At 59.9% G+C, this 15,077-nt stretch overlaps 1 protein-coding gene across 6 annotated transcripts in view; it reads left to right on the top strand.

The window, feature by feature from the left end:
* Positions 1-15,077, top strand: part of SLC6A6 (solute carrier family 6 member 6) — an 84,011-nt gene that overhangs the window by 52,654 nt on the left and 16,280 nt on the right. For all 6 annotated transcript variants that reach the window (XM_070360595.1, XM_070360597.1, XM_070360596.1 and 3 more), the window contains 4 exons: positions 6,857-6,989; positions 12,775-12,909; positions 14,047-14,150; positions 14,283-14,407. In XM_070360595.1, coding sequence (XP_070216696.1) covers positions 6,857-6,989; positions 12,775-12,909; positions 14,047-14,150; positions 14,283-14,407 — 497 coding nt within the window. The remainder of the gene's footprint in view (positions 1-6,856; positions 6,990-12,774; positions 12,910-14,046; positions 14,151-14,282; positions 14,408-15,077) is intronic.

Here is a 15,077-nt window from a genome sequence, read left to right as displayed (position 1 = left end):
CCTGCCTTCCAGAACCCCCATCCTGAGCACCCTAGCTCCCTTCCCTGGCCCTCATGGTCCACAGAGAGCAGCTCTGTCCAGAGGCTGCCCACCACCCACCAGGCTTCCCCGCCCTGCCGGCCTTTGCAGCCTCCCACGGGCCCTGGCCGAACGTCCACGGATACCCCAGGGAGGACTGTAGTCCCTGGAGGAGGAGGCTTGGCCGAGAGGACCTGCCTGCCACCGGAGGGGCCGAGGCCGCCTGCCTTCAAGGGCCTCCCCTTCTCTTGGGTGTGAAGAGGGCGAAGGAGAGAGAACGCCCGTGAGCATCGTCCCAGCGACTTGCTCTCGGCATTTCGTCCCCTCTTGGCCTTTTATGGAGGGAACACATCTAGGAGTCATCCCAAACTCCTTTCAGCTTCAGCCTCAGACCCCACCCTCGTCTGGTCCTCTAGGCTCTCTGGGTAAAGTATAACCAGATGGCCGTCCTCCCTGCCCCGCTGGAAGACCCCCATCTTCCCTCCCCCGTTACGGGTGCATCTCTGCAGTCAGCTGTGAAGCAGACACGTCATCTCTCAGCTCAGAAGCCTCTCCTGGCTTTTCTGTGCTCGTAGGCTTGCCCCAGCCTCATTTCCCTGTCAGCAAACAGGGGCCAGGTGAGCTGGGCTTTGGGGGATGAGTAGGAGTTCACTAGGCCAAAAAAAGAGGAAAAGACAGCCTAGACAGAAGGAGCAGCCATGCTGAGGCGCGGCAGTCGTAAAGCTCGTGAGTAGCAGCACGTCCTTGGTTTGGCCCGAATACAGGACGTGTGCAGCCAGGGAGAAGGATGGAGCCTTAGATGCTAGGCAGAGAAGGTTGGACTTCATTTTCTAGGAGGAGGAGCCACAGAAGCTAGAGGAGGGGCGGAGAATCACGTGATTGCATCTGCATTCTCTGGACTTGCTCAAGGAACATACTGGGGAGAGACAGGCTGGGACACATATATTAAGCACTGACTGTATGCAGGGACTCAGGGGGCTCGGCCATCAGAAGATGGGTTTGCCTTTAGGGTGAAGCTCTGCTTGTACGATTTCTCCTCAGAATAGCCACCGGCCTTGTAGTGACTAGCTCTGGGGTGTTTACAGAGAGAGGCTTGCTGGGACGGGACTGAGGTGTCGCTGGCTGGTACCCACTGGGCTGCTGAGCTGTGAGCATCTTCTCAAGGCCGGTCTCCCGGTCCTTGGAGCCAAAGCCCAGCCCTGGCCTTAGCTTCCTTCACCCTCTCGGCTGCACCAGACACGTGGGACCCTGAGCTGGCCGCTCCTTCTGCACATGAGGCCTGACAGTGCTCGGGAGCCACCTGGGCTTCTAGATAACAAGGCGCCGTGGAGCCGAGCCTTCCTCCTGGCCCCGGACAGGGAAGAGCCTGGACGCTCATCCCTGCCAGGCCCCCCTCCCCCTCCGGTTTTCCATGAGGAGCTAGTGGACAGCCGCGGGCCATTCTGCTGTCCCCTTGATCCTAGAGCAGGGACCCTAATTCTAGCCCGGGGGCCCAGCTGCCTGGCCTCAGGGCAGTCACCCGTCTCCTAGGGTTCTCAGAGGTAGCGAGGTCCCCATCACCTCATCGCCTGGCTGAGGGTTAAAGAGCACGGGCCTCGGGCCTGGTTTATTAGGTGGGACGCTGAGGATCAGAGTGGTTAAGCGACTTGCCCAAGGTCACACAGGCAGCTCGGTGTAGCAGAGAGCTCATCCCTGAACACCACCTCTCGTGACTGCGTCCCCACTGGCCGTGAGTCCAGGGCAAGTCCACGGGCACAGGTAACGTTGTGCCGCGTGTGTGTGTGTGACGCCTGGGGTCTCCTCTTGGCCTAGATCCCCAAGCCCACCCTGTCTGCAGCTCACTGTGGCACCAACCTTGGTGGGAGCCGCTGAGATGCCCTTCTCCCTTGAAGGGTGCCTGGGACCCTGAGATGGTCATTTCACGCCAGCTTTAGAATTGAACCCTTGAGTCGCTCGGAGATAGGCAGGCAGAGCCTCTGCCCGCAGCCCGCCCCATCCTGCTCGCCCCTGCGCTGAGGTCACCTCTGTCCCGGGGGTCCTGTTTGTTGCCCCCCGGCCCTGGAGGACAGGCGGGGTCAGATCTGGCCTGATGCCCTCCATCAGCCTGGAGCCATGCCTTCCTCCCCAGTTCCTCCAGGGTCCCCTGGGAGCTCAGCACATATCATTAGACTTTATTAGAATCAAAGAAATGAGTCATATTTGCAAACAAGCCCTGCTCAGCCAATCTCCCCCTGCAGCTGTCAGAAGGCGGAGGCGGCATGGAGAGAGCCCGGTGCGGCCTCCTTCTCGGGGCGGACGGGCTGTTTTATAATTGTTGCCTCCGCCAGTCTCCAGGGAAGAGCTATCGCCAATAAATGGCTGGCCGGCATTCAAAAGGAAACGATTTGGCCCACTCGGAGGACGTATTTACATCTCTGAGTGCCGGCTGGACGGCAGCGGGGCAGCCGACTCCAAACAGACGTCCAGGCGATTCTTTTTTGGATCCCACCCTGGAATGAATCAGTCCTATTCTCGGACAAGAATGCAGCTCACCTCCTCTCTGTGTGAGGGGTGCAGAGAAGCCTGGGGTGCTGAGGCCTCTCACCGAGGATAGCATCATACCCAGTGGTCCCCAGGGTGGCATCAGAGAAAAAGAACCAGGCCTAGGGTTGACTGTTTTTATTTTTTTTTAATCTGGGTAATTTCAGGTGAATTCCTGAACCTCTCTGAGCCTCAGTTTCCCCATCAACCAAATGGGTGTAATTAATCGACTCCACTCATGTCTGTTGAGCACTCACTATGTGCAGGCGCTGTTCTGGATCCAGCAACGGTCAGGACAGACACAGGCCCTGCCTCCACGAAGATGACGCTTTAATAGGACAGATAGACATGGGACAGACAGACAGTGCAAGTAACATTGTAATAGACAAGCAATGATAAATGAAGGAAGATAAAGCCTAGAGAGGGAGGGAAAGAGAGTGGCCAGGAGTGCTTTTTCCATCTGGTGGCCAGGAAAGGCTGCCTTGGTGAAGGGCTGGGGCGCAGCCAGTTCAAAGGTCCCGAGGCCGGCGGGGCTGGACCTGTTCAGGGCACACACCAGAAGCCAGTGCGGCTCAGGGAGGAGGGGCGGGGGCTCTGGGGATGAGGAGGTTGTGCCTGGAACGTGTCCTGGACGGGTTCCCTGTATGCCCGTGGTCCCAGCCTCTTCTTAACAGGCACCACCCTGTCTCTTTAAGATGTCTGCAGCTGTCTGTCAGAGTGTTTGGCCAGCCTGTTCAGGGAGGCAGGAAGGAATGGGGCAGGCAGGTGGGAGCCACGGGAGGTGTGGAGCAGAGGCCAGTTGTCACCTGCCTTGGGTGTTGCCAGATTCTGTCTTGATAAGAACAGACTGGGCGAGAGTGGAGGCCGGAATGTCACCGAAGAGGCTGCTGAAACAGCGCTCGGGAGCAGTGGGGGCCGGGACAGGGGTGGGGGCAGGGTTGGGGCGATACAGCCGGATTTGGGGGAACTTGTGCAGCCTCCGGGGAGGTTGGAGGCACTGGCGAGGGCCAGAGCACCACAGCAGGCCCTCCCTGCCCCTGGGGCCCGGCACTCTGCAGTTTACCGAGCAGTCCCGTGCACCAGAGCGGGAAGACCCAACAGATCCTGGGCTGTGCCTCGTGGGCGTCTGACAGGAAAAGGTCCTTCAAACTGTGTCACTTCAGGAGGGATTCCGATAGGCCTGCACGCTCTTCAGCCTCCCAGCTACCCCCGAGGTGACTTTGGAAAGGATGTTGGTTACTTTGGCCGGGAGCCCACATTGGGTTCTGTTATGACAACCCCTGATTGACGAGAGGACGTTCATTCCGTTCCTAGAACGTCTGCACAGCCGGCCCCTTGCAAGCCTTTGTAAGAACCTTAATTTTCGTGAAGGTGATATGCGCCCATTAACAGCATTCAGATGGTTTGAGAAACACATTCCCTGGTAAGGGAGCCCCCTCCCCTGCACCCCCGGGCCAGCGACTGCTCCGTTGTCTCGTGTGTCCTGGTCACTTGGGTCACCCCTGGGACATCGCCCCTTATCAGCGCGCAGGGAGATTCCTGAGGCCTCGCAGGCTGCGTGACGCTCCTCCACGCGCCTGCTGCACGCCTGCTCGGGCCCCTCCCACGGCCCTCTGGATGGTTGCTTTCCTGTGTTTGCGCCTGCAGACAGAGCTGAGGTGAACAGCTTGAGGTGTGTGCTGAGTCATTTCAGTTGTGTCTAACTCTTTGGGACTCCATGGACTGTAGCCCTCCAGGATCCTATGTCCATGGGATTCTCCAGGCAAGAATACTGGAGTGGGTTGCCATGCCCTCCTCCAGGGGATCTTCCCAGCCCAGGGATCGAACCCATGTCTCTTACATCTCTTGCATTGGCAGGCGGGGTCTAGGGCTACCTGGGAAGCCTGAACAGCTTGGGGTGGACCCTGTCATTGGTCATATCATCCAGGAGAGTCTTGAGATAGAATTGCTGGATCACAGGAAAGGTGCCTTCAATGCTTACTGCTGGCGCCTCGGAGGGGCTTTGCCACCAGCAGTGGAGAAGCAAGTGCGTGACTCGGTTTCCCCATTGTGGCCTCCGTGGCTGGGCGGCTGCCAAAGCAAGGCCACGCGGCCCCCTCCCATCCGTAGTGGGCACCGTGGGTTTGCCCAGCACAGCAGTGAGAGCCGGCAGGAGGGTGCCTGTGACCTGAGCGGGGGGCGGGTGTGGTCAGGATCGGGGCTCTGAGGTCTCGGTCCCCTTGGTCAGCTCGCACATGAGGAGAAAGGAAAGGCCTCTTTTGACTGGACACCCCATGGCAGTGGCTGAGCACCTGCTGTGTGCCTCCTCTGCGGGGTGTCTGGGGTCTGGTAGGCAAGACAGACTCCCCTGAGGGCAACGTCCAGGGTGAGGGGGCGGCCGGCGAGCCTGAAGGACACTAGGCATCCAGAGCATCGCGGGAGACCTCCCTGGAAGCCTGGCGGCGGAGAGGGGCCTCCCTGAGGCTGCCCATTCACATGGACCTTGGCCGCTGCCCAGCAGGCCCCGGCTTCATGGAAGGAGCCGAGCCCTGGAGGTGGCGCCGGGAAGGGCCTGGTTCTAAAGCCACCGCAGGGCCAGGCCTGTGTGCTTGTACTCGACCAGCTGCACAGCCTGCCTCGTGAGGAGGCCCCTGGCCCTGAGGGTCCAGTGAGCCCTGCTGAAGCAAGGCCTGGAGCGATTCTTGTTATAGTGAAGGCTCTGTTTTCTGTGTTAATCAAAAAAGGTAGTGGCACCGCGAGAGCATGCGCTGAGGCTCGGACAGCCCCGTGTAGGGTGGCAGCTCTGCCACCTGTTGGCCGTGTGTCCATGGGTGATTTGATCTCCAAGCCTCAGTTTTTCCCATCTGTAAAACGGGGCCAGTGACTTCCAGCCCTTGGACCAGATGAGATAAATTAGAGAAGCCTCGTTGATGTGACCTCGGTACCTGGGGGAGCCCCTGGATGTTGGGGTGACCCGCAGAAAGGCCTCACCCAAGTGCTAGTTGAGGTGGGAACCTTGGATTTATTCAAGGTCCTCGCTTTGAAACATCTTTGGAAAAAACTTAGAAGCAGTGAGGATGTGTCCTGGGCCAGTGGGCCCTCTGAGCCCTGAGCCTGGGGATCGGCCTGCTTGCGGACTGGCTGAGAGCTGCGGGTGGTCTGGGGGCGGGAGCTTGTGTTCTGCAGAAGAGGAGACAGAGGGTGGCTTCAAACGCCCCTCTTGCCGCTCCTGCCCAAGACTGTGGCCCTTGAACAGGGAGCTGGGTCTCTGGGGGAGCCAGCTTCTCCTAGGGAACATGAGCCTGTGACAGCAGAGCCCTGGGGACCAGTGTCCCTGTGCTCAGCCTGGCTGCCCTGGGTCACTGCCACAGCAGTCAGAGCTCCGGGACCATGGGGTCAGTTTCTGGGAGTTAAGTTTCATGGTCTCTCAACAGCCTGGGGGCCCCAGCCCAATTCCAGGAGGTGTCTGCCCCTCGGGGCGTGTCTGAGTAGCACTGTGGGCGTCTCCCCTGGTCAGCAAGGCTCTGGACCGAGTAGGGCTGCTGGCTGTGATGACTGTCCTTCAGACGATTCACTCACCTCCCAAGCCCGTCACAACCCCGGCCGGGGGCGTGGGAGGAAGCAGCACTCCCTGGGTGCCCGGAGCTGCCCTGGGGTCTCAGCCCCGAGACAGCGATGGCCGCTGCGGTCCGCTGGCTGCTGGCAGCGTCCAGGGCCGGTCGTCTGCACTTTGTGCGGCTTTCCTCCTCCCCTACAGAGAGGCGTGTGGGTGTCCTGCAGCCGCAGAGAGAACCAAAACCCTGGAGACGCATCCTTCAGTGAGAGACCCAGATAAGGAATGGGGGCAAATCCAAAAAAAGGGACAGGACAGAGCGTGTGGGCTGGCGGGGTGGGGGCAGGCAGGTGGTTATTCCCATTTTAGAGACGAGGAGACTGAGGCAGGCAGTTGGGTAACTAGCCCCCAGTGGTTAAGTTAAGTGGTTAAGTCAGTGGTTACACGCTGGAGCCCAGTTGGAACCCAGTGTCTGCCCACGGGGAGCACTGCAAGGGTCTGTGAGAATCGATCACATGGGAATCAGTACCTAGTTCACAGATGAGGAAACTGAGGCTTAGGGGTTTAACTTAACTTGCCCAAGGCCTGGCTGGATAGAATCCCTGTGCACCTGACTAACCCATCCCCTGGTTGGCTTCCCCATGACTGGTGTTACCTAAGATTTCCCAAGACCAGCGGTATTCCGCAGCTTGGAGGCAGGGTTGAGCCCCAGCCTGCTGGAATCCCGGTGCCGGCTCTCCCAGCCCCAGGCCAGCCCGTCTGACTTGGGGCTCTGTTTGCTTGAAGGCGGAAGGTGCTGAGCTTGTCTTCTGGAATTGACGAACCGGGCGCTCTGAAGTGGGACCTTGCTCTCTGCCTCCTCCTCGTCTGGCTGGTCTGTTTCTTCTGCATCTGGAAGGGCGTCAAGTCCACGGGCAAAGTGAGTTGTGCTCCCCTCCCCTCCCGCCTCGTGGAGCCAGTGGTGCTCCCCTCCCCTCCCGCCTCGTGGAGCCTGGCCCTCTGCAGGGTCGGCTCGGCTCCCGCGCCCCTGGGGCCCTCCTGCTCGAAACTGGTCCTAATTAACCAGTTCTCCTAGCAAACCCGGAGCCCCCTTGGTTGTGGCGTTTGCCCATTTCGTGAAGCAAATCCGGCCCAGCGGGTCCAATTTCAGTTATTGATGGTTTGACAATCAGCCCGCAAGATTCCTGAAATGGAGTAGTCTGCTCTCCAAGCACCGACACACCACTGGTACCCCAGTAGGGAGTGGTGGGTTGTGTGGATGTTAGCGGATAACAAACCCTGAGATGCTACTGCAAAGTTAACTGGTAACGGTGTTGTTAGCTACCAGCTGCTCACCGGCCACAGGGACCCTTGCGACCTCAACATCCCCTATCGACTCTTTACAAATGTAGACCCACGGGCTGACCCCAGACCTGCAGAATCAGAAGCTGCATTTGAACACTTTTCCCCCAGATAATACAAACGTGCACCGAGGTTTGAGAAGCAAAACTTCTCAACTGGCATTTTTGCCGCTAAGCCAGATTAACTGAATTATTTTGGCCTTACATTTCAGCTGTTAACTAGGATGTTAGTTATTAAGGAGAACTCTCACCGATCGTTAAGTCGTTTGCTCATAGCCGAAGTGCTGGCTGTCGCTGAGGTATCTGCTGCTGGTTAACATGTTACATAGTGACCAAGACGCTAGCTGTTGTCAAAGGTGGAAGCTGAAAATTCGTGTTACCGTATTGATGCAGGTTTTAGGTGTAGCTGGTATATTGTCAATAATGAAACTGTTAGCCTGTAACTGAAATATTACCTGTTGTGAGAGCCGGGTGATGGATGACCTGGTAAGCAGAACACCGGCCAATATAATACCATAGTCGTCCTGGTGGCGAAAGACCCCACAGAGGGTTCCCTTGGGCTCGCCGGGGTGAACCCAGGGCACTAACTGAGCCACAGCGTAAGTGTTGGCTGGTCTACCCTCACGTGCCCCCCTGTCTGCCATCCCCCGACCCCCATCATTTGCATCTGCATCCGGGACAGTCTCTTTAAGAGAAGTCCTCAAAGGTCAAAAGAGTTGAGTTAAGGTGGCATTTGAAGGACAGTGATGGGCAGCGGGTGACGTCACTGGGAGAAGGGACAGTCCCTGCGAGTTCTCCCTGGATGAAGGGCGTCTTAGGTAAAGTCACGATCTAGAGACAAGAGCTAAAGGGGGCGCACAACATGGTGGAGGAAGACAGGCGCGTTGGGTTCGGTTTTAGGCAAGGCTCACCAAGAAGGGCTCTTAGAGGCGTAGATCTGTTGGAAGTGAGGGGTAGACCCCCGGGGAGCCCCCAGTCCAATGGAGGAGCTGATGTCCACCAGGAACCGTGAGCCTCCCTCGAGACACGTGCAGAGGCAGGAGCCCAGAGTCCAAACGAAATGGAGAGGACGCAGAGCTGTCCCTCGGCGGCTGACGGACGTGACTGGCTGGAGGTCCCCCTGCCGCCCCAGAGAAGAGGCTCTGGGCCCCCAGGGGCAGGCGTGGCCCCCAGAACAATAGCAGGGCTGGGGCCAGCCCCCAGGGAAGCCAGGACAAACACAGGGAGGATCCGAGGACTTCCTCGAGCTCCTCAGCGGCCGCCGCTGGCCGTGACTTCCAGCCCTGGCCATAGACCAGGTTTGTGGCCGCCGTGGGGGCCGGATGGCCTCATCCTGGCTGTGGCCTTGCTCAGTGGCTGACCCCAGCGTGGCCGGGGTGGGGAGGAGGGAGCTCCCCGGCCTGGGAGGCTCAAGACCTGAGTTCAGGTCACTTGGCATCTCTGGATGTCAGTCCCCTTGTGTGTAACAGCACTCGTCCTTCTGAGGGTCTGACACTTGGCCCAGAGTTCACTGCTGCTCAATTCATCCAAGAAATTGCGATGGTGGTGCAAACGCTCTGCGCCTTGCTTGTGGGCCAGGCACCGTTCCCAGCTCTGATTATCAGCTCTGTTAATCTCCTGACGTCTGATGTATGCGTGGCTCCTACTCCGCTTTAAGTGGAGTAGTGGTAAGAGGAGATGTCTTGGGGGAAACGGCGGGGCAGAGAGGTTGACTTGTTCACGTCTACACAGCTTGTCGGTAGCCCGGGTGGCATTTGAGCTCGGGCAGCCCGGCGCCCAGCCTCGGGGCCCTGCGTTCTCCCGCCTCCTGTGGCTGCTGCTCTCACAGCACGTTAGGTCGCAGGGGGTGACAGGGATCCAGACCCTCCCACAGGAAGGGCGGCCCCATGAACCCCACCGGCAGTTCAAATCCCAGACGCAAGCACAGGCCAGCCTCTCCAGACCTGGTGTGGGGTCTCGGCTCTGCGCCCATAGCCAGCATGACCAGGGGCCAGTCCCTTCCCCCAGGAGCCTCATTTTCCCCCTGTGTGAAATGAGTGGTGCCCCCCCCCAAACACACACGAGGTGCTTGGGGCCTGCCAGGCCCTGGATGCAGACCCACGGCCCTGGGCCTCTGGGGTGAGCAACCCGCGCTGCCCAGACGACCTCCCCAGAGGAAGCCCAGGGCGGCAGAGACCAGCGCGTCCCCCTGGTGCCTGGCCGGCCACCCTCTCCCCACCGTCACAGGGGTGGGGAGGAGGCGCTGGCTTTGTAAGTTTCCAGCGCACTTGGGCTGCAGGGCTTTTGGGTCGCGGGCTCAGAGCAGCCACGGAAGTTTGCCAGCAAGAGTGGAAAAATACCGCATCCTGGCACAGGGCCCCTGCCAGAGACCCACTGGTGGCGGCTGGCAGAGCCGCTCCCACGGGGATCCCGAGAGTCACCGGGAGGCTGAGAGGATGGCGCTCAGGGGCTGGGCCTCAGCAGATTCTGCAAAACAAGGGTGTCCTGCCAGAGAGGCTGCCACGGCGGCGTGAGCAGGTGGGCTGTGCTGCCCTGGGCGTGGGGAGAAAGCGTGCACACACAGACACACACAGAGACACACAGTCGGACACAGATGTACACACAGACACACACTCAGACACAGACATACACACAGACACACACAGACACACACTCAGACACAGACACACATACAGACACACTCGCACACGCCAGCCGGCCTGGCCCAAATGCCTCCTCTGCCGCCGGCTGGCCCTGGGCCCCTGATGCCTCTGTTTCCTCATCTAGAAAATGTAGGTGACAGTCTGCTCCTTGCAGTCGTCAGGATGAGTGAGTTATACAGCGCCTGGCACACAGCAGGCGCTGCAGAAGTGCTAGGGAAACGAACGTGTGGAAACAAGGGAACCCACCCCCACCCCCACCTCCACCCTGGGAGGCGTCCTGCGTCCCTGACACAAAGCCCCCCGGCCCCCGCCCGCCTGCCCAGCCCGGGGCCCCCGTGCGCTTTGAAGCGGCAGCCTCTGCCCTCCGCCCTCGCCCACCGCTGTCGGCATCATTGTTCTCCGCGTGGGCCGGGGCCGGGGCCCGAGCAGCCTGCGGGCCAGCCATCTTTCTTTCGCCCCTTCTGTGGCTTCCTGGCCAGCCCCGCCCTGCACGTATGCCCGCTGGTTCCCGGGACTTGGAGGGCTCTCCTGTCTTCTGGAGCGGCCTGTAGGGCAGTCAGGGAGAGGGGCGTCCAGGGAGGGCATGGTGGGGGCGGAAGGAGGGCGGCCCTTCTACCCCGGTCCTCTGGGGGGCCCACCGCCGGGCGACCCAGGACGCGGAGGCCGAGCCGCCCCTCTGGGAGGGCCCCGGATACGGACTCCTCAGCAGAGCTGGAGGGAACTTCAGAGCCCGGCTGGTTCAGATGGGGACGTGGAGCCCAGAGAGGGGCTGTAGCTTGCCCAGGGTCTGACAGCCAGCCTGCCCCAGAGCCCGATCTCCGACCTGAGCCCTGGAGCCTCGGGATCCTGCTCTTGGGGAAGACCAGACAAACTGCCAGACATCGAGGGGCTCTTTCCTGCTGTGCTCTTGCCGCTGAAGCAGGTTCTGGACCATCCAGCTCTGCCGCCTGAGTGCTGGGTGACCCGTGGGCAAGGGCTGGCTCTGTGGGCCGCAGTTTCCCCATCTACAGGATGGGGTCAGGGCAAGACCCACTGAGCGCAGTTACTGCACGGGCATCTGTAGCTGGCACACAGGAAGCGCTCGGTAAACCCTGGCTGCTGGCACTGGCCCAGGGCGGCTGAGCCCAGCAAGCCCTGAGAGCTTCCTTCGCGCCCTTTCAAAGCCCACTTCTAGTTGTTTCTACTCAAAGGGATGGCAGCTCCATCCGAGAACTGGCTCCACCCAGGCTTCCCGCGGCAGCTGGGCAAGGTTTGGGGCTCTGTCACCCTCCGCCTCTGTCTGTTATCTGGGTCCCGGGATGCCCCATACTGTCCTGGCACTGTCCTCTCCCCCAGTGCCGCGAACCTTCATCCTGTTCTCTGGGCCTCAGTTTCCACACCTGGAAAATGGGTGCATTGGCCATGCAGCGGCTCCTCCCTGGTCCCCCGGCCCCCTCAGAAGGAGTTGGGAGCTCCGTGAGCTAGTCTCAGCATTTCTGATGGTCACTATGGACTTTCGCATGTCCTCCACCACACACCAAGATGCCCTGTGCGCAGTGGTGGTTTGAAGATGTCTGGGAGCCCCGCCCGGCTCCTGTTTGTCCTTCGTCAGCAAGGCGGCCAGCACACACTGATTTGGGGACGTGCTGAGCATGGAGTGGGCTGCTGCTCAGGAGACCTGGCTCAGCCAGCGCCTGGCTGAAATAGCAGGATTTCACTGTCCGTGCCCCCGGACACCTTTGAGCCCCGCTCAGGCACATGCCCCCTCCTGAGGACTTCTTGTGCTGGAGTGAAAGTTGGGAAAATCCAATCTGTAAACGGAGGCCACAGGAGGTTTGAAGGCCGGTGCTTTGGGGACAGGCTGGGAGAGGAAGTAGGGCAGGGCCCTCGGGGATGGAAAGGCGTGGCCTGGGTCATCTGTGGTCCCCGCCTGGTGTTGACCTCACCCTGCCGGGGACGTGAGGCACGACCCATCCTGGTTTCCTCTCCAGAAGTTCCCCGATGCTTCCTGCTCAACCACCCGGCCAACAAAAGACCCCCTTTTCTGCACGTCTAAGCAGCCACCTGCCTTGTGCTGTTCTGACCACGTTGTGAGCGCCATTCCGTTGCATCCTCGCCTTGCCCATTAGTGAGGGCCTTTTGTTTCTCTTATCCCCATTTTACACACGAGGCCCCAGGCCCAGAGAGGGTAAGCATCACGGCCGAGGTCACACAGCACACGAGGGGATGGAGCGAGGATTCGAACCCACACTTACCTGGTTCTGAACCACAAGTCATACTAACGCTGCGAATGTTTAGTCGCTCATTCGTGCCGACTCTGAGACCCGGTGGACTGCAGCCCTCCAGGCCTCCCTGCGAACCTTAGCTGATGCGTACTACACGCTGTGGGCCAACCCCTGGGCATTCACCCACGATCGTTTACTCTTATTGTGCATTTCCCTTTTTCCACCCACTGGAATGTCAGTTCCATGAGGGCAGGGACTGGTTCTCTGTATTTCCAGGGCCCCGTAAATATTTGCAGGATTCGAGTGTCAGTAAGTCTGTGTGTGAGGTGGGTACTTGCTTTACACCTAGGTTGCCGGTGAGGTGCCTGCAGCCCAGAGAGGGTGAGCGTCACGCCCCAGGTCCCTCAGCAAGGGCGGACCGAGCCTGGCTCCGGAGCGCCTGCCTCGGAACGGATGCTGGGGCTCGACCAGCAGCAGGAGGGTCTGCTGAGTGGCTGAATGGCTCCCGCCCCTTGCAGGTTGTCTACTTCACGGCCACGTTCCCATTCGCTATGCTGCTGGTACTGCTGGTCCGTGGGCTGACGCTGCCCGGCGCGGGCGCAGGCATCAAGTTCTATCTGTACCCCGACATCAGCCGCCTGGAGGACCCACAGGTACCGCGGGGCAGCGTGGCCTCCCTACCCCCCACCCCCACCCCCGGGGCCGGCATGCGGGGAGGAAACTGAAGCCTGTGCTTCTGGCCCAGATGGAGCCGGGGAGCACTCAGCCCTGGTACTTTTCCACTGGGCCCCGGTGGGTTGTTCATGGTGCCCGCTGGCTGTCCCGGCGGTGTGTATCTTTTCGTGATGAGGCCTCCCGAGGCGGGCCAATTATAGAGGCTGCTTTAGGCACGGCGCCAGGTAAGGCAGAGACGTCTCCGGAAGCTGGTCTCCTCCTCTGCCCACGGCAGCCTTGAGGCTGCATCGTGGGGGTGCCCTGGGCTGAGGGTGGAGTTCAGAGTTGTGACCTCTTAGAAGGTCAGGGGATAAACACTAACGGTCCCCCCACCGAGGCACTCAGCCACGTGGCCGCAGGGGTCGGAGATCTCACTGGCCCATTTCGGGACCTTTTGTCCCCAGGGTTCTCAGCCTTTAGGTTGTCCCCAAGGGCCTGTGCCACTTTGGGTCTCTTCCCCACGGTCCTCTCGCCCTGGGTGGGAGGTTGGGGGCAAGGGCTCAGCCATCATCAGAGGACAGCTGGGAGACGGCTGGGCGGCCGTCAGGGGCTGCCTGCCGAAGGTTCTGGAGAACGGCTTTGCCTGCATAATCCATCCGGGAATTCCTCCCACTTCCAACTTGGGCGGGGATCCCCAGACAATAGCAGTGACCATAAGGATGGCAGCCTTACCGTGTGTCTGGCGCTAGGCTAAATCTTAACTCTTTGAACCTCCAAAAAAAAAAAAAAGCACTGTGGGGCAGAGGAGCGGAGCCCACAGTACAGGTGTGAAAACCGAGGCTCCGGGAGTCATATTTACTTCCCCACGATGATTCCGTGGTTGGACTCCAGGTGCCTCTGCTTCAAAAGCAGGGCCTCTTAACCCTGATGCTCAGTGAACTGGGGTTGGGGGGCTCTTAGACTTCTGGGGTTCTGCTTGCACCCTGGATTCCAGCACAGATGCTCCAATCGCATGGAGAATCTGCACACCTCTAGGCGGAGTCCTTGGGACCCACGCCGCCGCCTCCAGGAAGCCGGCTCTGACGACGCTTCTTGTCTTTTCTTCGCCACCCTCCCCCGCCCCCGCACCCTTCCAGGTATGGATCGATGCTGGGACCCAAATATTCTTCTCCTACGCCATCTGCCTGGGGGCCATGACCTCGCTGGGGAGCTACAACGAGTACAAGTACAACTCATACAGGCAAGTGTTGCGCCGGCAGGCCTGGTGGGCCTTAGAAGTGATGATGTTTAAAGAAAAGAAAAAAGAGAAGTTAGGGAGCGTGGCTTCCTTGTGTTGTGAATTAACTTGCTCCCTGACATATGTGTAACATAGGGACTGTATGCTGCTGGGATGCCTGAACAGTGGTACCAGTTTTGTGTCTGGCTTCGCAATTTTTTCCATCCTGGGCTTCATGGCACAAGAGCAAGGGGTGGACATTGCTGATGTGGCTGAGTCAGGTATGGTGGTGTTGGTGGCAGTGGTGGTGGGCGCTGCCACCTAGTGTGTGAGCCGAGTACTGCAGGCATGAAGCCAGACCCCCGCCCAGGGGGCTTTGCGGGGGGGGATGAACCTGGTTTCTGAAATGAACCCCCACCCCACCCCCTTCTCGCACCACGATGTCCCCCAGGTTTCAAAGAGTTCAAAAGCTAAATTGGGAACATCGTCACTGCGGTTTTGCCCCAGGGACGGCAGAAACACGGGGGCTGGTCAAGTTGGGGAACATTCAGCACTTCTCAAGTGGTCTTTGCCCTACACCACCCACTCCCTCTCCTTCCCTATAGCAAACTCCTGGTTTCAGCAACAGAAAGCACTTTCCTAGCTCAGGGGCAGGGCAGCCACCTGTCGGCAGCCCGTCGCCACCTTCTCAGCTTGGGTTTCTGTATTTTGCACTTTGCCCTAAGCGACCCCTTCATTCACCCCACCACCGTCTCCTGTTTGACTGGGTCGGTCTCTGCTCTGTGTCAAGCACCCACCGTTTTTGCCCGGGCTGGGGAAGGACCGGGTGTGACAGGCCACCCTCTGGGACGGTGACAGATTCAGTCTGGGGGTACGTTGTGGGGACCCCTCCACCCCTCGGGGGTGTGGGCTCCATGGGTGGGACACCCCCCGCCCCCGCAAGACAGCTGC

Source organism: Bos mutus, chromosome 22 (genome assembly GCF_027580195.1).
Source record: "Bos mutus isolate GX-2022 chromosome 22, NWIPB_WYAK_1.1, whole genome shotgun sequence".
In the NCBI taxonomy this organism is placed as follows: domain Eukaryota; kingdom Metazoa; phylum Chordata; class Mammalia; order Artiodactyla; family Bovidae; genus Bos; species Bos mutus.
The sequence above is the reverse complement of the archived record's forward strand: the minus strand, read 5'-3'. Positions and strand labels throughout refer to the sequence as shown.